At 28.0% G+C, this 27,801-nt stretch overlaps 2 protein-coding genes across 2 annotated transcripts; both read right to left on the reverse strand.

Moving 5' to 3' along the window:
- Nucleotide 1: 1 nt before the first annotated feature.
- LOC107168242 (ATP-dependent translocase ABCB1-like) lies at nucleotides 2-27,580 on the reverse strand. Its single transcript, XM_089228666.1, has 28 exons — nucleotides 27,199-27,580; nucleotides 22,387-22,432; nucleotides 10,992-11,126; nucleotides 7,697-7,926; nucleotides 7,482-7,614; nucleotides 7,160-7,293; nucleotides 6,917-7,088; nucleotides 6,735-6,859; nucleotides 6,500-6,671; nucleotides 6,204-6,428; nucleotides 5,977-6,102; nucleotides 5,696-5,899; nucleotides 5,363-5,614; nucleotides 5,049-5,285; nucleotides 3,738-3,802; nucleotides 3,458-3,650; nucleotides 3,295-3,395; nucleotides 3,139-3,226; nucleotides 2,467-2,610; nucleotides 2,304-2,405; nucleotides 2,080-2,245; nucleotides 1,824-2,023; nucleotides 1,385-1,626; nucleotides 1,150-1,306; nucleotides 882-1,076; nucleotides 558-764; nucleotides 348-494; nucleotides 2-275 (listed from the first exon to the last, which is right to left on the reverse strand). The coding sequence occupies exons 1-28, from the start codon at nucleotides 27,276-27,278 to the stop codon at nucleotides 72-74; spliced, it is 4,482 nt and encodes a 1,493-aa protein (XP_089084792.1). The 5' UTR covers nucleotides 27,279-27,580; the 3' UTR covers nucleotides 2-71.
- On the reverse strand, nucleotides 22,924-24,167 carry LOC149055005 (uncharacterized). Its single transcript, XM_089228673.1, has 4 exons — nucleotides 23,723-24,167; nucleotides 23,523-23,621; nucleotides 23,213-23,305; nucleotides 22,924-23,145 (listed from the first exon to the last, which is right to left on the reverse strand). Exons 1-4 carry the CDS (start codon nucleotides 23,819-23,821, stop codon nucleotides 22,975-22,977), a joined length of 462 nt encoding a protein of 153 aa, XP_089084799.1. The 5' UTR covers nucleotides 23,822-24,167; the 3' UTR covers nucleotides 22,924-22,974.
- Nucleotides 27,581-27,801: the final 221 nt, after the last annotated feature.

The raw sequence follows: 27,801 nt of genomic DNA on the forward strand, positions 1-27,801 counted from the left end.
GTTAAAAATAAATACTTTATATATTTCTTAGATCATATTAATTAATATATATAATGTTTTTAGAGCTGAATTTAATTAAATGATTCTTCTTGGCGTGTAATTAACTCATAATAATACTTTTTTTTAGCTTTTAGTTCATCATGATTACCTTGCTCAACAATTTTACCCTTGTGAACTACAACAATAGAATCAGCTAATTTAATTGTAGAAAGACGATGAGCAATAACAATGCAAGTGCGTCCTTTACAAGCTGCCTTCAATGTTCCATGCATAATCTTAAAACATTAAATTGTGATAGAAATATAGTAATTAATATTCTTACAGCTTACTTCATATGATCTACTTACTAATTCACTTTCAGTATCCAATGCTGTGGTAGTCTCATCTAACAAAAGTATTTTAGGATTTCTTATTAAGGCACGTGCAATGGCTACTCGTTGTTTTTGTCCTTCAGATAGCTGACTTCCTTGATCTCCAGCTAATGTATCATACTTCTAAAATAGGAATTAAATTTAATATTTAAAAATAATTACTTAAAAATATTGTTTATGATTTACTTGAGCTAGAGTTGTAATGAAATTATGAATATTTGCTTTTTTAGCTGCATCAATTATTTCATCCATGGAAACCTCTCTGTTAGCTACACCATATGCAATATTATCTTTTATGGAACTGTTAAACAATATGGGCTCTTGAGTAACAATTCCAATATTTTGTCTTAAATGACATAAATTCATTGCTCGTATATCATGATTATCAACTTCCTAAACAAAAATTATACTTGACAAATATTGGTGAATGACATTCTATTTTAATATTGTAATAATATAGTATAAATAATATAAAGCATAAAAATTATAATATGCAATATAAACACGTACAATCACTCCTTTTGATGGATTATAGAACCGTTCAAGTAAACATAGTATAGTGCTTTTGCCACATCCAGATTCACCAACTATTGCCAATGTCTTGCCAGGTTCAGCTATTAAATTAAGGCCTCGCAAAACACATACATTTGGTCTAGAAGGATACTCGAATTTGACATTTTTAAAGTGGACTTTACCTTTAATTATCTGTATTGTACATTAAATGTATAAATATAATATTGATTTAACATGATAATATTATTAAGTTATATGGTCTTACTGGTTTAGATCCTGAATTTGATTGAGGGTCGATCTCAGATTTTCTTCTAATTAATTGGAAAATAAGAGATGCTGCAATTTTAGCTCTAGAATAATCTTGCAGATAAGCTGATGTTTGACCAACAGAAGCAGCACAAAATGCCAATGCAAAGAACACTCTAAGAAATACATTTAAATACAGAATGCAATAATAATAATATATATATATATGTGACATATTCTTTGTACATTATTACCTATAAATATCTGTGGCTGACATATCTCCAGTTTCTACAAGATATGCTCCATATCTAAATGAAACTGAATACATTCCATAAATAACTGCCTGAGAAATAGCATACATGATTGCAAAAAAAAACGCCTGTTTTATAGTAGCTTTAAGCGGATCTTTTAAACTATTTTCATACTGTGATATAAACATAAGTTCTTGTGCTAAACCTTGAACTGTTTTTATACTTGAAATAGTTTCAAATGTAATCTAAAATCAATTCATAAACTTGGCAATAGCAAGACAGATTTATAAAAGTTAAACAAAATAGGAAAAAAAAATTATATTATAAAATTTATAATATTTTATAATTTGCACATTGGTATAATCATTCTTAGTTTGTATATTTATTAACTAAAATATTGATTTTTGTTTAAAATACAACTTGTAATTGTTTATTTTCTCACCCTATCAGCTTCATCTATACATTCAAGATCTTGTTTTTGATGTTTTTGTACGACCACTAATTGTTTGTATGCCGCACTAGCAATTATTGGTACACCAATGACTAATACAACAGCCAATTTCCAGCCAAACGTAAAAGCGATTATTAGTGCAGCTGATAGTGTTACAAGTGCTGATATTAATTGGGCAACTCTTAAACTACCTGCCTATAATATCAAAAATCTTAAAAATTTTAAATTTTAATGTTTATAACTGTACTTGCAGATTTCACAAGTGGAGCTTCTCTAGCTAATCTATTGATGATATTATTGGGTGATGAATTTTTGAAATCAAACCAAAAAACAGGTTGACGTAACACATTTTCAAATGCATATATTCTCATGCGCATAATGAGCTTTTCACAAGCATGGGTAAATCCAAAGGTCTTTAAAAATTATTCATTAAAAATTATTTTGTAATATTGTAATTTTAACTGTTTTTACCTGCATCCACCATGCCAACCCAGATAATAGAGCCAATAAAATAAACATTTTGGACCAAAAAGCTGCTTCTTGTAATAGTTCACCACCTTTAAGTGTAAATGTCTAAAATAAATAGTAAAAAATTATTATATTATAATATACTACGGATTAATATTATACTAACAGCAAAGACCTGACCATAAAAAACAGCAAATACTGGCATTATGGCACCGGTTAAAGCACAGCCTATGAATCCCATCATCAACCATGGCCATTCTGGACGGTTGAATTTAAATATATCCTTCATGCAAACATTTTCAATTTCAGACTGAAAATTAATATACAAAACAAGGATATGAATTTAATTAATTCTAATGATTTCTAAATATGTATTATATGTAGGCAAAGTTGGGCATTAATGTGCTGAAAAGTTAAGTTATAAATAACATATATTATATTATATATAAATTTCCAAAAACAAATAGGTACTCTCTTCCAAATATATTAATTTTAAATCTCTCAACATTACATTACCAGATAATCCAGTTAAAAGTGTAAAAGATATTGGTATATGTGATCTCTTAAAAATATTAATCAATAACTTTTGTTGAAAAGGATTCTATAATTGGATAGCCTCTTTTTCTATTATTTAGTCTGTCAATTATTTCCATTAAAATTTATTATTTTTGTTGTAGTATAGGTACATACTTTTTGTCAAGTTTGCTTATTGTTTTTTGCCATAGATTGTAAATATTTTTCAGTATTATAAGCTTTTAAGAGTTTTTAAAAAAGATAGCTTGCCCAACTTTGTACGCTGGTAACATAAATACATTATTTGATAGGTGACAGGTGTTACCATAATATTTTGTTTGTTTTGATAACCCTTTTTAGAAATCATGGCAAATTCTGCATTTTGATTAAATTCTATGTCTGATGTTTCCCATCTAATATTTTTTAAGACAAAAATTTATTAGTAAAATCTTAAATATTATAACTATAAGTGGACATTTACTGAGAATAATCATCAGGTTGACTCATTGGTCTTATTGAAGTACTTCTTCTTAAACTACTTGGCCGATAATTATTTGATTCTAACTCACTATCTGTACTGTCCTACACATATACAACTGGTAGAATTTAATATTTTATTTTACAATTTGATAAAAGTAACATACTTGCTCTAAATAGATGATTCGTTTTACTTTACGTGAAGATATGTGTCTAGTAACATTTACTTTACGGCCATCACCATCTTCAGTGATAAAACTATCCGTAAATACTATCTCAGGTTCAATACATTTTTCTAATATTGATACCTTTTTTGTTGTTTTGATTTCAGTATCATTACTATTAATTATAGCCTGGTCCCTAAATTAAGTGAGTTTAAAATTTAAAAAAAATAACTGTAAGCAATTTAAGTTACTATAAATGTATCATTATTTATTATGTATATACTTGATATTTTCATTTGCTACAACATCATCAACTTCATATTCATTGTAAGATTCACGTTCCGTATTCTAATTTAATAATTAAGAAACTAATAAAAATATATTTGAACTAAAAAGTAAAACACATACCTACTTGCTCTACATACTCAGCAATGGCACTGGATCGCCAAAATAAAGGTATGACAATGTTACAGGCAAAAGTCAAAATCTGGTAAACCTCAGAAATGCCCAGTCAAAACGCGAACTGCCCACAATCTTTGTGCAAAATTACATATTTTGGCTTTTGAGCGGGTAAAATTTAATACTGATTTTTATTGTAAGGGCAAAACCAAGTAATCATAAAATAAATATTATTGAACAAAATATATAATTGAATAAACTTAAATAATAATAAAAATATAATGATATTAAGTACTCGTATAAAAATTAACAAATAATAATATTAGGTACTCTTATAATGTTAAAATACAGAATTAAAAACATTAATAAATTTAAATATTAAATTTCATTTGAGCAAACCCATAGCGTCTTAAATAACTTCACTAATATAAAATACAAATAAATAATTATCATAAAATATTGTAAAAATATAATTGAATACACATAAAAATAATAAAAAAATAATATTTTTGTTTATTTGTAGCTATACATAATAATAGACGCATTTATAATCGTAATGAAATTGTATGATAAAAATCACTATTTGTATTTAATATTAGCGAACGTATATTATGAAGCACTACAGTTTTGCCCTTACGATAAAATTCAGTATACAGTTTTGCCTAAATGAGGTTGGTCATAACTAGGGTTGCCCGGTCAAAAGCCGAAATATGACATTTTTTTCCAAGGATTGTAGGCAGTTTGCGTTTTGACCGGACATTTCTGAGGTTTGCCCATAACAACATTTCATTATGACTTCCGCCAATCGGTACAGGTCTTAACCCCCCCCCCCCCCCCCCACAACAGGAAAAAAAATTCAGAGCACATCAACCTAATTATGTATACTTAATACTTATTCTATTATTGATAGAATGCTGGCTTACTCTATACAAGATAGATATCTTAATGTATGGCTATACTAGTATTAATTGCTTTATTAGCTATAGTGCTATACAATTTCAGTTTAGTGTAAACAATGTTAATATATGCTATGGATATATTACTATTTTTGTATTGTATAGGTGACACCTAATAACAGTAGTATGGTACGTACCTACCACCAACCAAACCAAACCCACCCATTAAATAAAGTGTGACTGTTGTCACACCTTTATACCGTATTTAGCGCCACTGATACTCAGTAACAGGTACTTACTTTTAAAGTTATATCTTTATTTTTGGGTTGACTAGTTGATGGTATAGCACATTCTGTATTAATATTTTTTTCATCTAATATACTTAATATACACTCATCCATAATATCTTCACCAGATGAGTTCTCTCCATTACTTTCATTGTTCTCCTGTTTCACTTGGGTATTGAATAAATTTGAATACAGACCATTCTTTGACATTAAGAAATCATGCGTTCCAGATTCTACTATACTACCATCCTAAAAAAATGAAGTTTATAATTATATCTGTTACATGTATCATAAAATGATCAAAATTACATAATTAAATAAAATACTTGTAAAACAAAAATAACATCAACATTTCTTATTGTGGACAGTCTATGAGCAATAATAATAGTACTTCTACCTTGTTGAGCTTTATCTAAGGCTTCTTGTACAATGCTCTCACTTTGTGCATCTAATGCTGAAGTAGGTTCGTCCAATAATAAAATTTTTGGATCTTTGACCAAAGCTCTTGCAATGACGATTCTCTGTTTCTGACAAACAGAAAGTTGAGAACCTTTGTCGCCAACTAATGTGTCATAACCCTGCACAAGTTTTGTTCATAATATATCCAGACTGTTTTTCAGAAAATAAGGTTATTAGATTAATATGTACATTATTTTAACCTTAGGTAATTTTATGATGAAACTATGGGCATTTGCTGTCATTGCAGCTGCTATAATATCTTGCCGAGTACAATCTGATTGACCATATCTAATATTGTCAGCAATGGTAACACCAAATAATACTGGTTCTTGGGATACAACTCCAATGTTTTGACGCAGCCAATGTAAATTTAAATATTTTAAATCAAAATTGTCCAACAATATCTAAAGAAAATAATTTATCATTAGATATTGCTTTATTGTTAAATACTTGAAGCCTGAAATAATACAATTTTACTTACTTGACCTTCTGTGGGATCATAGAAACGTAGTAACAAACATCCAACTGTGCTTTTACCAACTCCACTAGAACCTACCAATGCTACAGTTTGCCCTGGTTCGATTTTTAATGATAAGTTATTCAAAACCTTTAATTTAACAATTAACAATAAATTATTTTTTACTCATGTAGAATAATATCTATGGTATTACTTAATAGATTATTATGTTTATTATTATTTATGCTTACCGACATAGAACATCTTGTTGGATATGCAAAGTTAACATTTTTGAATTCAATTTTTCCTTGAATTTTATTAATTTTCTTTCCTTTTGATGAATAAGGATCAATATTTGGCTTACTATCAATTATATCAAATGTATTTGATGCTGCCCCAATAGCTATGCTTACTGAATTTATAAATGGTAAAGCATTTCCCACAGAAAACGCCCCAGCCATTACACTAAAGAATACCTGGTATACATTATTTATAGTATTAAAATTTTTAAGCTAAGAACTAGCCAACTGGGTATTGAACTAGGTACCGTGAAAATGCTCCCAGGTGATGAAATTCCATCAACAATTAAATTAGATCCATACCAGAATGCTATTCCATATACTGAATACATTATCACAAATACAGAACCTAATAATATTGAGAATACATAATATTTTTTCATGGCTAATTTTCGACCTTCTTCTATAGCCAACTCATATCTATAACATTGATTAGTATGTAATTTTTATCAGAATATTTCTTAAGTATTACATTTAATCAACCTTTTAGATTCTCTAAGTTCTCCTCCAAATGCTGCTACTATCTGAATATTTAATAAAACCTCTTTAGCTATACCTCCTGCTAAACTATATTTGATTTGCTCTCTAACAGCTGTACTTGCTGAAATCTATAATTTAATTTAATTAGTTTCCATAGCAGCACTACTTTAAATCAAACACTTAACCATAGCTAGAGCTCCAGAAACTGCAACTAAAAATGGTGTGATACAAAGTATGATTGATGTTAATCTCCAATTGACACAAAGACCAATTACTATTCCAGTGAAAAGAGTGCTTACATATTGAGTAACCATACTGAATTTACTGCTAATACCTTCACGAACTCTTTCCAAATCACTAAAATAAAAACACATTCTTATAAATTAAAATAATAATATATTAACTAAGTATTAGTTGGAATTTTATACTCTGAAAATTTTGTTGTCAAATCTCCACCATCATTTAAGTCGTACCAACTAATTTCTTGTCGAAGAATTTGACTATAGAATACCTTACGCAATCGGTGAATTTGTCTTTCACACGCAATCTCCCAACAAAAAGTCTAAAAAAGAAATTGCTATTTATTATTGGGTAGACAGGTAGCAGGTACTAGCTAACTACCTAATTTCAATCAAAAATGTATAATTATTTTTGGTATTATTTATAATCAAATTTCCAAATAGGTACCTACCTAATAAAATACTCTTTTACTGTAAATATAATTATTATAATTGTTCAACAATATCTTACTTGTATGAATGCAGCAATTAATACTGCGCATCCAATGTATAAGTAATACAATGAAAACTTAGTCATATAGTTATAAAATTCTTCCGAACTTAACGGAACATCACTGAATTGATTTAATACATTTGTTGTTTTCCTTAAATCAAAAAGTATGTTAAACTTAAAATAATGATGATAAAATTAATAAATAAGTTGTAACTATTATACCTACAACTCACCTTAAATCCATTTCTGTAATAGTTCTAACAGTACTCATTCTTTCCATTTCAGACATAAAGAATGCACCAAATGTAGGACTTTCATCATTTAAGGGTGAATTTGTTGATACATCATTTGTGCGAATATTTGTATTATTATATGGATTAGTATGTATGAAATCTAAGGTGTTTCCAACCACTGTCAACGGTATATTGACCAGCGATTTATTTTCAGATGAAGTAATCTGTAGCTAAAAACAGATAAAGGTGCATAATCTATATGTGGCTATATTATGTAAAATATAACTACGCGGCTACACAGTAATATATACACGTAGTGGTAGTTACGATAATATACTAGAAGCTTATATATGATGCATGGACTTATCTAATTCTAAACTAACACTTCAGTTGTTTAATAGTTATTATTTATTTTATATAAATATAAATTACTAGGTATCTATCTATCCCAAAAAGCAATATCGAGGTTCTGGTAATTTTTGAATACTTTTTTTGAAAGAACACTATTACATTCATATTCATTACACAGAATTTACACATCTATACACAATACACGGTATATGTAGGTAATATATATTAATCAAATGATTAGCTTTGTTAAAATATTTGAATAAGTCATACATAAATAATAATTTATAAACATAGTAAATTGCAGTGTTGTAAAGTATTTGAGTAAAAGTATTTGAATAAAAGTATTCAAATACTTTTTTACGTATTGAATACTTTTTAAAATACTTTTATTTTTGAAGTGTTTGAACGGTATTTTAAATACATTTTTTTAGTATTGAATACTTTTTTTATTCCTATAATTCTTTATTCATTGTCAAATAATAATAATGTCATAATAATATTATAAATATAATATTATTTTATCATTTATAAACAATTCGATATAGGTTTTAGTTTTCGTCTATTATTAGCCTAACTAAATATGTTTTATTTCGAGAAACCGTCTGTTTATCGTCGACGACGATCGCAATTCGCAACGGTACGTTACCGGTACCTTTTTTTTTTTTTTTTTCCGTTTGAACCGACAGCAGGGGAGGATCTGTGTGAACATTACTACTCCCCTGCTGCCATCGTTTATTAATGTTTAATTAAACGCTAATACATATACATACATACATAATTATGATGCTTCGCCTTAAAAATAAAATAACGTTATCGGTACCTACTACCTAGCAGTGCGTCAGTAGAGAGAGTGTTTAGTGTTGGTGGTGCAACAATCAACAAAAAAAGAACTAATACCTATGACTGATAAGCATTTCGAACAAATTATGTTCTTAAAATGCAACACACAAATGTTCGATTAATATTATATATTAATATATTATGAATGATTCAGAATTAAATTGATTTTTTTGTTTTGTATTTGAAAATTATGTCAAATACTTTTTAAAAGTATTTTTTACAACACTGGTAAATTGTAAATAGAATATAAAAATCGAGATATGTGCTGACGTATTATTGTTTTGGTGTAACGGTTTACTGTTCGGCATAATGCGCTCTTCAAAAATTTCTACAGCACTTTTTGCCCTTTTTCTGATTTTTATTTTTTTGCATCATATTAGATGTACGAAATTTTTTTAATTTAAATTACACTTTTTAATTGGAAGTATAATAAATAATAAATCTAACCTTAAAATCCACTCATAAATTAGCGGGATAACTAGAAAGATTGCATAAGAAATTTTCGATTTTAAAAAGTTAAAAAAAAATTAATGTCAATAAAAAAATTTCGGTCAATCAAAAATATAATACAAAGTTCCACATAAGTTATTATTAAGGCCTTAAGGGGACGACGTTACACCAACATTTGTTGTCATTGTCTTACAAACGTGTAACTCCAAATCATAGAGTGATATATTACTCTATTATTATATTTTATACGAGTATGTACCAAATTTAAGTGCCGGATCACACTATGCGTTTTGTCGGTTGCCGATAAAACGCAACCGATCGGTAAACGACTGCGACATCCATAATTAACATTAAACCGCATTATCAGGACCACTGACCGATTCGGCGAACTGATTTAAAATCGTCAGGAACCGGCCGCAACATGTTGCGGTTGACTTTGCCGATGCGTTTCGGAAAATACCCCAAAACACTTTAGTTAATATTGAGCCGACCACACATGCGGATCATCGGTTGCGGTTTTTTAATATAAATTATAATTTTTTTAAAGTTTAATTAAAATCGGCAACCGATAAAACGCGTAGTGTGGTCGGTCTTCTCGCTTGCGGTTAATCGGGATACATTTTATCGGCAACCGACAAAACGCATAGTGTGATCCGGCACTAACGCTCAGCAGATCTGTTTGAATTACTTAGTTAAAATTGTCTTCTTTTAAAATGGGAAAGTAAGATTATTATCTACGCAAAGTTATAGGTTTTTTTATAATATTTTAATTTTACAATTTTAAATTGTTTGTACATCATAACTCGCTATAAAATTAAAATTGTATGAAAAGACTATGACATTACCTAGATAATAATCTTACCTTTAAATTGTATAAGAAGTCAATTCACTCTAATGTTTTAAGCTTACGAAGTCAAACGTGACCTGTTGAGCGTAAAATATGTGTTCAGTAACTTGTAAGACGGAAACAACAAATGTGGTCGGTGTTAACGTCCTCTACTAAGTGAAATTTAAAAATATAATTAAAAAAATTAATTCACAATTATTTTTTATATGAGCGTCATAAGTTATAGAAATTTAACAAAATTCAAAAACAAGAAAATTTCCTAATTATTTAAAGTTAGGAATTATAAAATTTTAATTTTTAAAACCAAGTATTAAAAATTTGAAATAAAGGTTTCATGCAAGTAGTTCACGTTGTAATCAAAAATATATACAAACACAATTTTTTATAGATAGGTAATAAGTTAGAGTCATTAAAAACTGTTTCTCGTATTTATGCAATGATTAATAATTTAATTCAAATTTAACACTTAAAACATTACAGTGACTATATTACTCCTCAATAGTCAATGACAATTGACAAGGTATACATACGTCAGAAACCAGCTAGTTCCTATACTCTCACCCTTCTTTACTTTGTTACGTTTTGTCATATATTTAAATTATTTTAAACGAGATATGCGCTACATCCAGAAAACATATTATAGTATGTATACAGAAAACTATCTAGGGTAAGCAATAACCATTATCATAAAAAAAAATATAATGGCGCTATTTTCCTATCCATGTGGATTATACATAATATAAAATAGTAATATAAGTATATATACATGTTATTTTATCAACAAATATATTTTTATACATTACATACCGATGCTTGCTTGATAAATACATTAGTCATTTGACCAAATACCAATGCCAATACAGGAAAGCTCGATCCATGAATAACCGAGCATATAACACCAATAGACATAAGAATCACGTCACCTTTAGTAGCATATCGAAACTAAAAAATTAAACTTGGGTTGGTTAAGAGGACGTTTCACACGTATGTGTTGTCTCCGTCTTACAAGTGCGTAACATTGCAAAAACTGTTTTGCGCGGGAAAGAACCGAGAAAGATACAGTTATAACTAAGAAACAAAATTTTCACCACATAAAAAAGAGAATTTTGTCTGTGCAATATCGTTTTTATTTTTTCGATATCAGAACTACAAAAAAAGTTATTCATGCTTAAAAAACGCAAAATTAATGTATTATAAAACAATAAGAATTTTTTTCGTATAAGTGATATCGAAAAAATAAAAACGACATTGCACAGACAAAATTCTCGTTTTTATGTGATGAAAATTTCGTTTCTTAGTTATAACTGTATCTTTCTCGGTTCTTTCCCGCGCGAAACAGTTTTTGCAATGTTACACACTTTTAAGACAGAGACAACACATGCGGGTGAAACGTCCTCTTAAGTTATAACTATTATAACTTAAATGTTAATAGTTAACAAACAATATGTATATTTAAACTTAGAACCTTAAAAATAAATATTATGTAGAAATTGATCAACCGATTAACGATATAATTCAACATTCATATTACAAAATTTGAATAACTAAAATTAGGTAAGTATAATAATATATTAATATACTCAGTGGTCAAAGTGGCGGGATACGGTGGGGGGATGGTATCCTTCCACTTTTTATAATTCACATTTTCCATCCCTCCACTCATTTGTCCAAAATAATGCATCCTTACTATAATTATGCACAAATATTATCGATTAATATTGGAGTTTTTCATAAACATTTTATTTTATTACAATAATTTTTCAATTTTTCTTTCAATTACACAATGATGTTTTTCTATATGAATTATAAAAATAATAAAATAATATTTTTACTCTCATATAATGTTTAATTGTTTAATATTTATTTTTTTAATAAATATCAATATAAAAATGCAATTAGCATGGTTTTATGTATTTTGTTTCTGAGTTATTACACTTATATGTTTTATTATGTTGTTTTGATTTACTACTATGTTTTACAATATAATAATGTCATTACTCATTACTCATTAATTATTAATTTTAAAGTTATTAATAGACTGCTTATTATACCTACTCAATAGTAATGTATAAAATATAAGTTTAGTTACTTTTTTGTTTTTACACGTATTGTACGTAATGCCTACTATTAGAACTTATATTGATATACTGCACGTCATGGGGCGTCCCTGTGGAGGGATCGAAGGGGGCAACGACCCTCCCCCTATAAGGCGATCAGACTTATACATAGTAATCATTTTTTTTTTTTATATATGCAATTTTAATATTAAATCAAATTTCTTCATATCTTGTTATTATAAACACGTACCTATATAATTCACACTCATAGAATTTTTAGAGAATATAATATTGTTGGCAACCCTGACTCCACTCCAGGAGACCTGACTCCTGAGCCACATACGACATACACACTGTACACAGTTAGCTCCCGACGATCACAGCGGTGTTTCGTCATCCGAGCCCGAGGACGCTTTACCTAGTCGAGGCATATGTGCCCTTTGTTATTTGTTTATATCTAGTTTTTGTTAATAAACGTCTTTAAACTTTATTTGTGTGTTAATGTGCAATTGTGTAAGAACCTGACACAAACAATATAATATTATAATTTATAACTATTATTGATTCATATATATATCAATCTAAAACTAAATATTCTATGCTCAATCGTAGTTGACCGTGTAAATAAATATTTTTTTATTATTTCATTCCCCCCCTCCCCCTCAAAGCCGAGGTCTGGTGATGCCCCTGCTGCACGCTGATTATATATACATATATATATGCACATGTGTTAGACGTTTTAAATAAAAAATATAATTATATGTATATAAAAATTTAAATATATCAATAGTTTATTAGTCGCATACAAAACTAAAAAACCAAAAATGTATATTAATATACACAAAATTGTATTATAAATAACTAATGAGGTATAGGAGTATAATACTCATTTCCACCTCCAATCGCCTCCTGCGTGTAAACCATAGAGTAATATTACTCTATGGTGTAAACCGAATATAACCATAATAATTAAGAAAATTATGAAAATTTAGGCATCGCTCCACTTATTTTAAGCTACTTCGACCACTGAACATACTATATATTATATTAACAAGTAAGTTAATATTGTTATATTTAACAATATTTCATAATTTGCTTTATTATTATTGTTCAATAAATAATATGGATCTATATAGGTACTCATGGGCGCCCGGAGGGGGGGGCAAGACGGGGCATTTGCCCCCCCTTGGAATTCAAATAGAATATTGAACGTTAACTTTTATTTTGATTTATTAACATTTCATCGATATTTTTACTTTTTAGTGTGTGCTGTGTGGGGTTGTCGATCGTAATAACAATATATGATAAGGCGTACAAAATAATGCGTATTACATTAAGCGCACAAAATTAATTACGTTTAAATTCTGTGAATTGATATTAATCGCCTAGTGTGTAAACCACTTATGACGACCGACTTATTATGAATGGTAAAAAAATTAGTGTTATTGAACAAGTAAATTCTGGATTTCATAAAGAAATAGAAACTAATAGGCTAAAATTAAAACCTATTATATCAACTATTTTGTTTTGCGGAACTCACGACCTTCCCTTACGAGGGAAAAAATCAGATTCTGGTGTTTTTCACGATCTTTTGAATTTTCGTATTGAATCTGGCGATGAGATACTGAAAGATCATTTTTTAACTAATGTGGGAAATGCTAAATATTCGTCCCATAGAACCCAAAATGAATTAATTACATTGTGTGGACAAATATTAAAAGAAGAAATAGTATGTGAAGCTAATGCCGCGAATGCGTTTTCCATTATTGCTGACGAATCAGCAGATATTTCTGGTGTTGAGCAGCTAACAATTGTAATTAGATTTTTAGACAAACAGTCAAAGATTCGAGAAGAATTCCTTGGCTTTTTACCATTAGATAAATTAGACGCAGAATCAGTTGCTACTAAAATTTTATCATTTATGGAAGATAGTGGCCTTAATTTAAGTAAATTTTGTGGACAAGGTTATGACGGTTGTGCTACAATGGCTGGCAAAGTAGGCGGCGTTGCTAAATTAATTCGTGACCGATATAATAAAGCTTTATATTTCCATTGTGCTAGTCACCGATTAAATTTAGTAAATACAAGACAACGTGCACTCTTCAACCTCAAATTTTTCATTTATAATTAGTATGAAAATAATCGCAAAATACAGCGCTATCCTAGAACCGGTTACAAATATTTTACAAGGTGTATCAATGGAGCTTTATAAAGTTCGGGAACATGTAGAGGAATTGTTAAAAATGTTAGAAGACAATAGAACAAACAAACATGCAAATGAAATCTTTGATTTATTGTTTACTGATGCCAAATCTATAGCAGATGATTTTGAAATCACTATTACTTGTCCCAGAATAACTGGAAAACAATCAAACAGAAACAATTATTCTTATGAATCTCCCAAAGACTATTATCGAGTATCAATTTTTATACCTTATCTAGATTCAATAATTCAGTGTATTAAAGAAAGATTTGAAAAAAGTAATGGTGTTGCTTTTTCACTACAACACCTTTATCCAGCATTATTTATAAAAATGAAAAAACAAGAGTACACTGACAGCATAACTAATATTTATAATTTTTATAAAATTGAAAATCTGTTAGCTGAAAGTGAAAGTTGGTATAGTTTATGGCAAAAAAAAGACTGCCAAAGTATGGACATAATAGATTTACTAGAACATAGCAAAATATTTTTCCCTGGCATTACAATTGCATTAGAAATTTTTCTGTCTTTGCCAGCTACAAGTTGTGCAGCCGAAAGATCGTTTAGCACTTTACGAAGGGTTAAAACTTGGCTTCGGTCTACGACGGGCGAAGACCGATTAAATGGCCTATGTATGGTTAAGTGTCCATCGAGAAAGAGTTGATACAAGAAAAGAGAAATTAATTGAACAGTTAATAACAAGGTTTGCAATAGAACAACCACGAAGACTTCAGTTTTTATTTAATAAAGAATAAATACCATATAATTCCAACACATTTTTTAGGTTGTAAGGAATATATTTTTTAATGTTATTTTTGGTGTTGGATTTCATATAATTTTAACACATTTTGTAGTTTACAAGGAATACGATTTTTTTAATGTATTTTTTTGTGTTTTATTTCATTATGCCCCTCCCTGATAAATTTCCTGCGGGCGCCCATGTAGGTACTATAATAACATGATAATATGATTTTTATTGAAAATATAAATATTATTTAATAAAGTAAAATAGCTATACAATATTAAACTCGATAGTCGATATCCAACTTCCAATATTCAAAATTTGAGTAAAGATAACATAGATAATTAATTCTAGGTATTTATGGTGCGGTGTAATATAAAAATAACTGGATATTAGCCAGAGGGGAACAGGCACCATCCCCTCCCACCATGGCCCATATCATATAATATGTATAAAATAATCATAAATTTATTACTTTTGGCTATGTACCGCGGTTGCTGGTTGGGAGTTAAAATTAAAAAAATGTAATGTTTATTGTTTATAAAAACACCGTAGATTGATAAGCGTGTGATTATCATCATTATTTTCCAAATATTTGGAAAATTAAAAACACAGTTACCTATTTGAATGTTATTTATTAAATTTTAGATTCTGAGCAGAGCAAGGAATGTATTGATTTTACTATGATGTGTGTTTTTTTAATGCTTCGATTTTCGACTTCAGTACCTTGTTCGATCAGAAAGTGAATCTAGTTGGTACTTTGGGAGGTTAAAAGTAAAAAAGCGGGTAAGTCGTGGATGTCGCTCTGCTGTACAGTAGGTTACTGTAATGGATGGAATTAATATTAAATTGGAATCCAATGATATTAAATCATTGTATATGAAAAACGATTCTGAGCGGAGACGGTTTATCTGTCTAGCCGTCTAGGATATATTATAGATTATTAAAAATTTTCAAATCTTAGATTTAAAAAGAACATTTTTATGAATTTCTAGTTTTAAAAATAATTTGCGAATTTTCGTGATTTTTAGAAATAAAAATGGTATTTGGTTGATTTATTGACTTACACTAAAGGATCTGTATTGTTCTATAATACTCTTATAAGAGCTGGAAAATAAGCTACCAGATATAAATATTGAAATTGCGCTATTACCTTCCTCCTGATCGTCGGAGGGTTCTCGAGGTCGTGATTCGAGAACGATCAAGTATACCGTAGTAATAAAATATTAATTATTAAATTATAAAAATCTAATAAATACAATATAATATATAAAATTATATAAATATATGAATATTGATGCGCATGCACCAATAATTATTCGCAGCTGTCTTTAATATGCAGTTGACGTAATAAAATAAATAAAGGTTTTTTATTAAACACTCAGATTAAAGAAAAACAACACAGTTAAATTTCGATTTAAAAAAAGAAACGGTCCAGCTGTCGTTCGCAATTTCTGGTGTTGAAAAGTTTTTAGGTGCTCCTGCACTCTTGAAGTTGTTTTAGTTTTGGATGGTGCTCATGCACTGATGGAAGGAGACGACGTGGTCCAGCCAGCCAGGGTTGTAGGTGGCTCCACCAAAGGCCTCTGCGTTTCCAAAGACTTAGCATTGTCTTTGGCAACAGAGATCCTCATTGGACCATCCCCTGCTCTGGTGGCACACGAAAATAGCTCACACGTGTTGTGCCAGATAGTCACGTCTAAGTTCCCATGTAACTAAATAATACAAATCGTTCCTTTCATCAGTGGACAATGGTGTCTTTTTGTTGGATTTTAACTGTTATCTGCGTGCGACAACTTGACTGTTATTTATTTTATTGAATATTTAAACAACATACAATCATGATGTGTGAGCATCATTACAGTATGTTGTCAAAATTAAAATTTTAATGCTTGTAAAAAAAAATTTGACTATTATATTTCTTTTATTTTTCAACTGCTATTGTAAAAAAAGGTAAAAAATGTTAGGAGCCTGGTATTAAATTTTCCAATCTTAGATTTAAAAAAAAAACTTTTATGAATTTCTATGTATGATAATTTAAAACTTTGCCGTAATTTTTACGTATTTGGTAAAGATTTGAACTTTAAATGCTTCTAAAAAAAATTATGCCTATGTATTTTTAATATTTTTCAACTGCTATTGTCAAAATGTGTTAGAAGCCTTGCATTAAATTTTCTAGCTTTTCTACCCTACAAATAAATTGTTATCAATATTTATAGAAAAAAAAACTATATATTTTAGATTCTGAGCGGAGCGATGAATGTATTGATTTTACCATGATGTGTTTTTTTTTTTTTTTGTGTCTGTCATCACGTTTTGGGGCAGTAAAAATGCTTCGATTTTTGACTTCAGTACCTCGTTCGATCAGAAAGTGAATCTAGTTGGTACTTCGGTGGGTCAAAAGTAACAAATTCTCAATATTTTTCTAAATAATCGGAATAAACAAACTAAAAATTAAGGAAAAAATGGAATCTGTTAGGAGTCAATAGGCAATAATGATCGACGGATGTCGATCGGTGTAAAATTCATAGGTACATTCTTTCCTTACTTTCTCATCACAGCAGAATGTTTATATAGGTATATTCTACCCACCATGCAATTTTCAAAAAATTTTGACTGAAGTTGAACTATTCATAGGCATTTGAAATTTTCGATTATTATTAGTTTTTTTTAAAATTAATATCGATAAAAATGTATTTTTTAGGCAGAAAAGCTTGAAAATTTAATACTACAAGGCTCTTAACATATTGTTACAATAGCAGTTGAAAAATAAAAGAAATTCATAGTCACAATTTTTTTTATAAGCATTCAATGTTTGAATTTTGACAAAATACGTAAAAATCACGAAAATTCACAAATTATTTTAAGCTAGAAATTCATAAAAAATTTTCTTTTTAAATCTAAGATTTCAAAATTTAATACAAGATTCCTTACAAGTTTTTCAATCTTTCTCACAAATAAATTCCACCGGAAATACAAATTAAATTTTTATGAGCATTTGAAATTTAAATTTTTACAACATTGGATTTTCACTTTTAGCGATTTCCTTATTTTGGTGTAACTCTAAAACAAATGACCGCAGATACTTGAAATTTTCACTGAATGTTTATATAGGCATTTTATATATTTGATAAAATTTTCAAAATATTTAGATTTGTTTTGAGCTGTTTACTGACATTTTAATTTTTCAACTTTTTTAGTTTTTTTTTCTATAAATATCGATAAAAATTTATTTGTTCGGTAGAAAAGCTTAAAAATTTAATACAAGACTCCTGACATATTTTTATAATAGCAGTTAAAAAATATTAAAAATCCGTAGGCACAATTTTTTTTATAAAGCATTTAAGGTTCAAATTTTGACTAAATACATAAAAATTACGGCAATGTTCAAATTATCTTAGATAGAAATTCATAAAAAATTTTCCTTTTATATCTTAGATTTGAAAATTTAATACATGGCTCCTATCGTATTTTTACAATAGCAATTGAAAAATAAAAGAAATGCATACTCACAATTTTTTTTTACAAGCATTCAAAGTTTGAATTTTGACAACATATGTAAAAATCACGAAAATTCACAAATTATTTTATGCTAGAAATTCATACAATATTTTCCTTTTATATCTAAGAATTTTAAATTTTATATAAGGCTTCTAACATATTTTTACAATAGCAGGTGAAATATATTTGCACAATTTTTTTTTACAAGCATTCAAAGTTTGAATTTTAACAACATATGTAAAAATCACGAAAATCACGAAAATTCCCAAATTATTTTAAACTAGAAATTATTAAAAAAATTTCATTTTAAATCTAAGATTTAAAAGTTTTTAATAATCTATAATATATCCTAGACAGATAAACTGTCTTCGCTCAGAATCGTTTTTCGTATACAATGGTATAATATCATTGGATTTAAATTTAATTCCATTCATTACAGTAACCCACTTGTAACCTATACTGCACAGCAGAGCGACATCCACGACTTACCCACCTTTTTTTAGTTTGTTTATCCCGATTATTTAGAAAAACATTAAAAATTTACTTTTAACCGCCCAAGTACCTACTAGATTCACTTTCTGATAGAACGAGGTATACTGAAGTCGAAAATCGAAGCACTTTTACTGTCTCAAAACGTGAGGACAGACACACAAAAAAACACACATATCATGGTAAAATCAATACATTCATCGCTCCGCTCAGAATCTAAAATTCTCAATAATTTTCTAAATAATCGGGATAAACAAACTAAAAATTAAGGGTAAAACGGGAAATTTTACGAACAATCAGTTTTCGACAAAATCGATTTTGGCTTTTGATGTAACTTACAAATGACTGTTGATACATGAAATTTTCACCGAATGTTTAAATAATAGGCATTTTTTATATTTGATAAAATTTTCAAAATATTTTGATTTATTTTGAGCTGTTTACTGACATTTTAATTTTTCAACTTTTGTAGTTTTTTTTTTCTATAAACATCGATAAAAATGTATTTGTTGGGTAGAAATCTTGAAAATATAATACAAGACACCCAACACATTGTTACAAATTACATGCAATAGCAGTTGAAAAATATTAAAAATACATAGGTACAATTGTTTTATAAGCATTTAATGTTCAAATTATTTTAGATAGAAATTCATAAATTTTGTTCTTTTTAAATCTAAGATTTGAAAATTTAATACAAAGCTCCTAACATATTTTTGCAATAGCAGTTGAAAAATAAAATAAATGCGTAGTCACAATTTTACTAGCATTCAAAGTTTGAATTTGACAACATACGTAAAAATCACGATAATTCGAATAATTATGTATTTTAAGCTAGAAATTCATAAAAATTTTGATTTGAAAATTTTGAATAATCTATGATATATCATATATATAATATATATATATTATACATATCATATATATCATATATGTATATTATATATATCATATATATCATTAGACAGATAAACCGTGTCCACTCAGAATCGTTTTTCGTATACAATGATGATATAATATCATTGGATTCAAATTTAATTCCATCCATTACAGCAACATATACTGTACAGCAGAGCGACATCCACGACTAACCCGCTCCCTCCCCCTTTGTAGAAATCCTGAATACGCCACTGTTTATACTTATAATTCCGTGGAAAGGAAGGCAAGGTAATATTCTCAATATTGTGACGATGGATGTGTGGTTATGTAATATTACAACATAAGCAGATTCTAATGAAACCAGTTTTAAATATTCTTATTATAGAGTGCGATGGGTGCCGGGTGACGTTGGCCGATGAGCAAACAAGTTGTCAGGACAACTATCTGATCTGTCTCCCTACACTGATGTCAGAGGAGAACCGACTATATAGGGAGTATTAGCACTACTATATATACATTACTATACATATTCTACGTATAGTTCGAAAACCTAAACTCGCTTCTCATTATATATATTTTAAATATAATTTTAGTTAATTAAAAATAGTTTAAAAATTGAAATAGATACGTAAATATATAAAAAATAATTTATTTATATTTATAATTTTATTATATAAAAATGTTATATAGTAAAATAATTATAGAGTTCTTCGAATTTTGAAAAAGACGTTTTAATTATTATTTTAGATTCTGATGAATGTATTGATTTTACCACGATGTGTGTTTTTTTTTTTGTGTCTTTCATCACGTTTTGGAGCAGTAAAAGTGCTTCGATTTTTTACTTCAGTACCTCGTTCGATCAGAAAGTGAATCTAGTTGGTACTTTAGGGGGGGGGGGGTCAAAAGTGGAAAATTCTTTATACTTTTCTAAATAATCGAGAAAAACAAAATAAAAATTAAGGGGAAAACGGGAAATTTTATGCACACTCATTTTTCGACAAAATCGATTTTGGTTTTTAATGTAATTTTAAAACAAAACCATAGATACATGAAAATTTCACCGAATATTTATATAAGTATATTCTATCCACCATGCAATTTTCAAAAATGTTCGACTTAAGTTGAACTATTCATAGGCATTTGAAATTTTCGATCATTATTAGTTTTTTTTTAAAATTAATATTGATAAAAAATTATTTGTTAGGCGGAAAAGCTTGAAAATTTAATTCAAGGCTCTTAACATATTGTTACAATAGCAGTTGAAAAATCAAAGAAATTCATAGTCACAATTTTTTTTTATAAGCATTCAAAGTTTGAATTTTGACAAAATACGTAAAAATCACGAAAATCCACAAATTATTTTAAGCTAGAAATTTATAAAAAATTTTCCTTTTAAATCTAACATTTAAAAATTTAATACAAGATTCCTTACAAGTTTTTCGATCTTTATCACAAATAAAAAGTCCACCGGAAATTTAAATTAAATTTTTACATTGGATTTTCACTTTTAGCGATTTCCTTATTTTGGTGTAACTCTAAAACAAATGACCGCAGATACTTGAAATTTTCACTGAATGTTTATATAGGCATTTTATATATTTGATAAAATTTTCAAAATATTTAGATTTGTTTTGAGCTGTTTACTGACATTTTAATTTTTCAACTTTTTTAGTTTTTTTTTCTATAAATATCGATAAAAATTTATTTGTTCAGTAGAAAAACTTGAAAATGTAATACAAGGCTTCTAACACATTTTAACAATAGCAGTTGAAAAATAAAATAAATTCATGGTCAACATTTTTTTTTTTACAAGGATTCAAAGTTTGAATTTTTATAACATACGTAAAAATCACGAGAATGCATAAATTATTTTATGCTAGAAATTCATTAAACATTTTCCTTTTATATCTAAGATTTAAAAATTTAATACATGGCTCCTATCATATTTTTACAATAACAATTGAAAAATAAAAGAAATGCGTAGTCACAATTTTTTTTACAAGCATTCAGAGTTTGAATTTTGACAACATATGTAAAAATCACGAAAATCACGAAAATTCGCAAATTATTTTAAACTAGAAATTATTAAAAAATTTTCTTTTTAAATCTAAGATTTGAAAATTTTTAATAATCTATAATATATCCTATAGACAGATAATTTGTCTTCGCTCAGAATCGTTTTTCGTATACAATGATATAATATCATTGGATTCAAATTTAATTCCATTCATTACAGTAACCCACTTGTAACCTACTGTACAGCAGAGCGACATCCACGACTTACCGCCTTTTTTAACTCTTAAATTTTAATTAAAATTGACTTGTACTTACCAGTCCACCGACTGTAGGTTTTTTCTTTAATTTTTCTTCTACAGTTCTATAACAATACATTTCAAAAATATATAAACACATATTCACATGTCAAAAAAAAAAATTTAAAACTATGCTCATTAAAGTACATTAATATCCAACAAACGATTAATAAATTGAACTCAATAAAAGTTGTGATACCAGTGAAAAATAAACATATATGTGAAAAGTCATAATTTACTACGGCCAGCTATAACATGGTGTTAATCAGTGGCGTAGTTATGATTTGGTTCTGGGGGGGGATATTTAATTAATTGGATAAACGTGAAGTGGAGGCCAAAGTCCCCCACACCTCCCTAACAGGTTTTTTTTTTAAACATAATTCTATACACAGTTAAATTAATACAAAAATTTTATTTCCATAAATTTTATAATTTATAAAATAAAATCCAATTTCCTTGGTTTTTTGGCTAACTCGTTTATTATCTCCTCTGTGTCAATGTGTACGTTTTTGTGGACAGCCAACATAGTTAATCCATTCAATCGATCCTGTTTAATAACAAATAAGGATCATTAAGTAATTATTATGAAAATGTAATGACAATCGTTTTATGACAATGAATAAAAATGTTTGCAGAAAGCTCCATTTTTAAGTTCAGAATATGACAGCCAATTATACTCTGTAAGCCACTTGTACTGAAACCTCAAGCCACGTTTTTTGTTTTTTTCACTTATGGGAAATTTATAGTTAGATGGAGGAACCCACACGTTAGTTAGAATCTAAAATAAATTTTTGTTTATGTAGTTATACAATTTTGAATTTTTGATATAAAATTATTATTCTTACAAGATGTTTATCTTCATCAGAAATTGAATTTCTTTGTATGAATAAACCTACATCATTTTTGTGATATTGCTGTATGTTCAAGGGTTCTTCAATCTTTTATATAAATACACATAAGGCAATAAGCATATTATAAAATGTATAATAAATTAATAACTAAACTCTAAAACATATGCTTACAACGAGCTCAAGCGCAATACATTATGTGGAAATGTTGATAACCAAAATATAAAAAATATAAAATCATAAATACATGCAAATTTTTAGTATGAACCAATAATTTTGATCAAAATGAGAGAAAGTAAGTACTTACATTAATTGGAACTTGAGATGGGAGACCACGACCATCACTATCCTCAATTGAAGTTAACTCAGTTGATTCATTATTAACTGAAGGCTCATTCGGCTTATTCTTGTTTTATATTTTTAATTAAATAGAACAAATTGATATAATTATAACTTATATAAATAATATTACTAAAAGTTCATTTTTAAATGTAACACTGATCTTACCTCATCTTCGTTTACTTCGTCAGCTTTTGATTTTTTTACAAAAAAAGAAAGAATATTATTCTTTCTTTTGTTAATCTCATGCTTATTAGTGATATTCATACTAAAATACTAAATGTGTAGGCGTGTAGCAACAGTTATGGAAATATAAATTTTAACATAAACAGTCACAGAGGCGTCAACAAAAACAAACAGAAAACTATGTAAAACTATTAACTAATAACTATAATATTACGTGGGTAGTAAAAGACGTCGTCACATCAAACAACGGTCGTTGGTTGTCGAGTCAGTGGACAGTGGTTATCAGTTTATCATCACAATTATTACGTATCGAAAAAACCACAGATGTCTATAAATAGAAATTTGTAGGAAAAACACTTGGTTAATCTATGGTATTGCGTTTCACGTATGATTGTATGAATGTATCATGAATGATAATATGATAGACGAAATATATAATTTGAGAGCCAAGATAAGGACATGGTGAATTAAATCCGTAATTATAATATATTTTATTATATTATTATAATATATATTTTATATGTCAATACATTAAACATTTAAAAAAAAAAAGGCTCTGGGGGGGGATCTATCCCCATCATCCCCCCCCCCATAACTACGCCACTGGTGTTAATACAAGGTAGTAACGTATAAAATATATATAATCTACTCAAATAACAATTTTCATTTTAAAAAGTACAAAAATAACTTCTAATAAATATTTTGATATTATACTCTAAATCATATAACATATTATTAAACCACCTTATTATATTATGAATCGCTCAATTAAATTATTTAAAAACAAATCTCACAATAGTTAATAAAATCTCAAAAGACGAATTGGTAATATGATAACCTTTATAATAATAAAAACATTAAATACTAATACTAGTTTTTTTCCATCGATAATATTACTATTTAATGTACTACTTCATTCTTTAATATTAATTCTGTATATTTATGTACTATAAGTTATAATGTAGTTTAGAATTTCCTGACCTCTTTACTGACTTTAATATTAATTCTGTATATTTATGTACTATAAGTTATAATGTAGTTTAGAATTTCCTGACCTCACATGAGCTCATTAAGTGGGACCCAGTATCTTGAAAAAAAAATGTTACATGGTTACATTGTTTATTATATCTAAGCATACTTAATTTAATATTTTTGAAAATTAAATTATAAAATATTATAGTAATATTATATTATTGGTATACATTATAATTTATCATCAGCTAGAGTCTATAAGTCTATTGGAGTATACAATGTACAAATGTACCGTATTAAATAAATAACAAAACAAATATCTAATCAAATTATTATTTCTCAGAATAGGTAGTTAGTCTTTTATTGAAAGGAAAAACTATCTATACTCTATAGGCACAACTTAACTAAATAAATTTAACAGAGTTATGCGATCTACTCAAAACCGTTTTTCAAGTATAAAATATAAAAATTCATTAATTAATATATTTTTATCTTCAAAATTCAAATACATAATAAATTAACAATTAATAATATATTTTACGATTTTCAACTATCCTACGATTCTTACGAGTTGAGCAAAGGGAGGAGAATGCCTCCAATATGAATCCTGTTTTATTTTTCTAGGTATTTTTTAAATTTTTATAATATTATATTTAAGAGTTCGAACGATACGCAATAATATAGGTATGGTTTCTTAAAATAAATAAATTATGAATAAAACATGCTTGCAACTTGCTCTACTTCCCTCTATTAATAGCATCTATTAATGTAAAATATTATTATACCTATACACAATCTCAAAATTACACAAACATATTTGTACACACAATTACACAGACGTCACTTACGACTTACTGTAACATATTATAGGAACATATAAATCTTAGATAATAATTTTAACCTTATGCTTAAAAGGTTATCAGCTTTATTCCAAAGATTAAATTATATTACAATAATGAATATTGAAATTATTGCCACAACAGATTACAGAATATAAAAGTTTTTACTGATACGCTGCAGTTTATTGATTGTGCCTACTATTTTATCCTAAATGAACATAATTTTAAAACGAAATATTAAAATTACAGCCTAATATAATAGTATTAGTAGGTACATTATGAATTATGATGCATGATGTATGAATTATGATAAGTATCTACTAATATTAGCAGAACTAATATAAAAGAGTAGGCCCAATTGCCTGGTTTTAGTCTTATACTGAGGTCTTATAATGAGGATATCCCGAGTGCGTCCGTTGTCTTATCGACAAATTATTATTTATAATGAATAACCAGAGTGCGTCTTCGAAAATTTCCTATTTCTATGTGGGCTGAAATGAGTAGTAATTCTGAAAGGACGACAAGTGCTTGTGAATGTTTTTATCATAAGTACAATTCGTTGTTCTATACACATCATCCGGATATATAATATACTTATACATTTTTGTGAAATATTAAAAAAATTCAAATCGACACCAAAATAGCAATTCAAACTTCAAACGGCCGTACAAGAAACAAACAACGAGAAAACCAAAAAATACTCCAAACAACAAAACTTTATTCATCGAAGACAACATAATCAATTTAAAAATAATAAAATATCAAGATTAGATTTTGTCAAGTGAATGGCAAGCCAGTCACCTCCTCGTGGTGCACCCTGGGTAATAACTCTAAATGAACTGGGGCGATAGTTAAGGATATGTCAAAAATACGACCTTTTTTGGAGACACACTTGGGTGTTATTTCTTATATAATTACTCTTATGAGTGTTTTTAACTAATTTCCTTTACAAGACAATTATATTAATTTTGATGAATAAAAAAACAAAATGAAATAATTGTAGCCTAATATTTAAAAATTAAAATACATTTACATAAATTACATCATATTACGTATACAAGGTGAACCCAATTTAATATTGTATTTATATCAATGGAAAATACTAAAACGTATCGTAGAATATTTGAATTTACTATAATAATAAATTAACTCGTAAATTAATAATATTGATTATTAACAAAATCATTATAATAGGTAGGCACTTAAGAGGACGCTAGACGCGATTCCGAATAATCTATTGAACTCTGTTATGTTTATTGTTTAGACTGTTTAGAGTGAATTGACAACTTTCAAATTTAAACTCACTCTAAAATTGAGCTATATAAAATTAATAATAATTACATAGTCTATTTATTGCGTCTAAATTTGATTATAAGTCAATTCTCGCTAACATTAAATATAGCAGAGTTGAACGAATTATTTAAAATGTAAAATTTGTTATGTTATGCGTTTGTTTGACTGAAACATAAACAGGATAAATTATACAAACAGTTAACAAATCCCGAGGGAAAGGCCCCATAAGCCTCCCTGCAGGTGCCCTTGCTTATCGTATATCGTTAGTCATACATAATAATCATATTTCATACGCAGAACAATATACTAATTATTTTTATTTTGTTATTACGGACAATAGTATATTTAACTTACCCATATTTTGTATTCCCATCTAGTTTGTTAGCTGAAACCTTTAATAACCCAACGGTTTCTTCGTTATTTTTACCGAACATAGCAACTCAAATGATGTAAAACTAAGATTTAAAGCAAATATAAAATACACACACTTTTTTTACACATTTATATAACATTTGAAATATTTGATTTTGAATAACTATTAAATTGATAAGTATAATAGGCTGGTTACCCAATAAGTGGCGAGTTTAATAAAAGTAATTTACCCTGCTTATCTTAAACTACAAGTACCTACCTAATAATAATTAATAAATTATTATTGCCCATGCAAATGTTTAAGCTCGAACTGTGAAGATGCAAACGGCTAAACGTATCGCTTATTCGCTTTCAGATGATTAACTGTGTGTTTGAGAATTAGTAGGAGGGCATGCTATGTAGTAGGTGTACACGCAGCTATGTACATACGTTTTTATAGCTTATAGCGTGATTGGTTACATTTACTAAAACAATTCCCACTACCTACAGACTACCATAAATCCTAATCCACCTCTAACTGGAAACAACAGGTTTAGCATCCTAATTTATTCAAAAATTCTATCGAAATTTCATTAAAATATATTA

This window comes from Diuraphis noxia, unplaced genomic scaffold (genome assembly GCF_037042655.1).
Source record: "Diuraphis noxia isolate RWA-SAM2 unplaced genomic scaffold, SU_Dnox_SAM2 contig0005, whole genome shotgun sequence".
Classification (NCBI taxonomy): Eukaryota; Metazoa; Arthropoda; class Insecta; order Hemiptera; family Aphididae; genus Diuraphis; species Diuraphis noxia.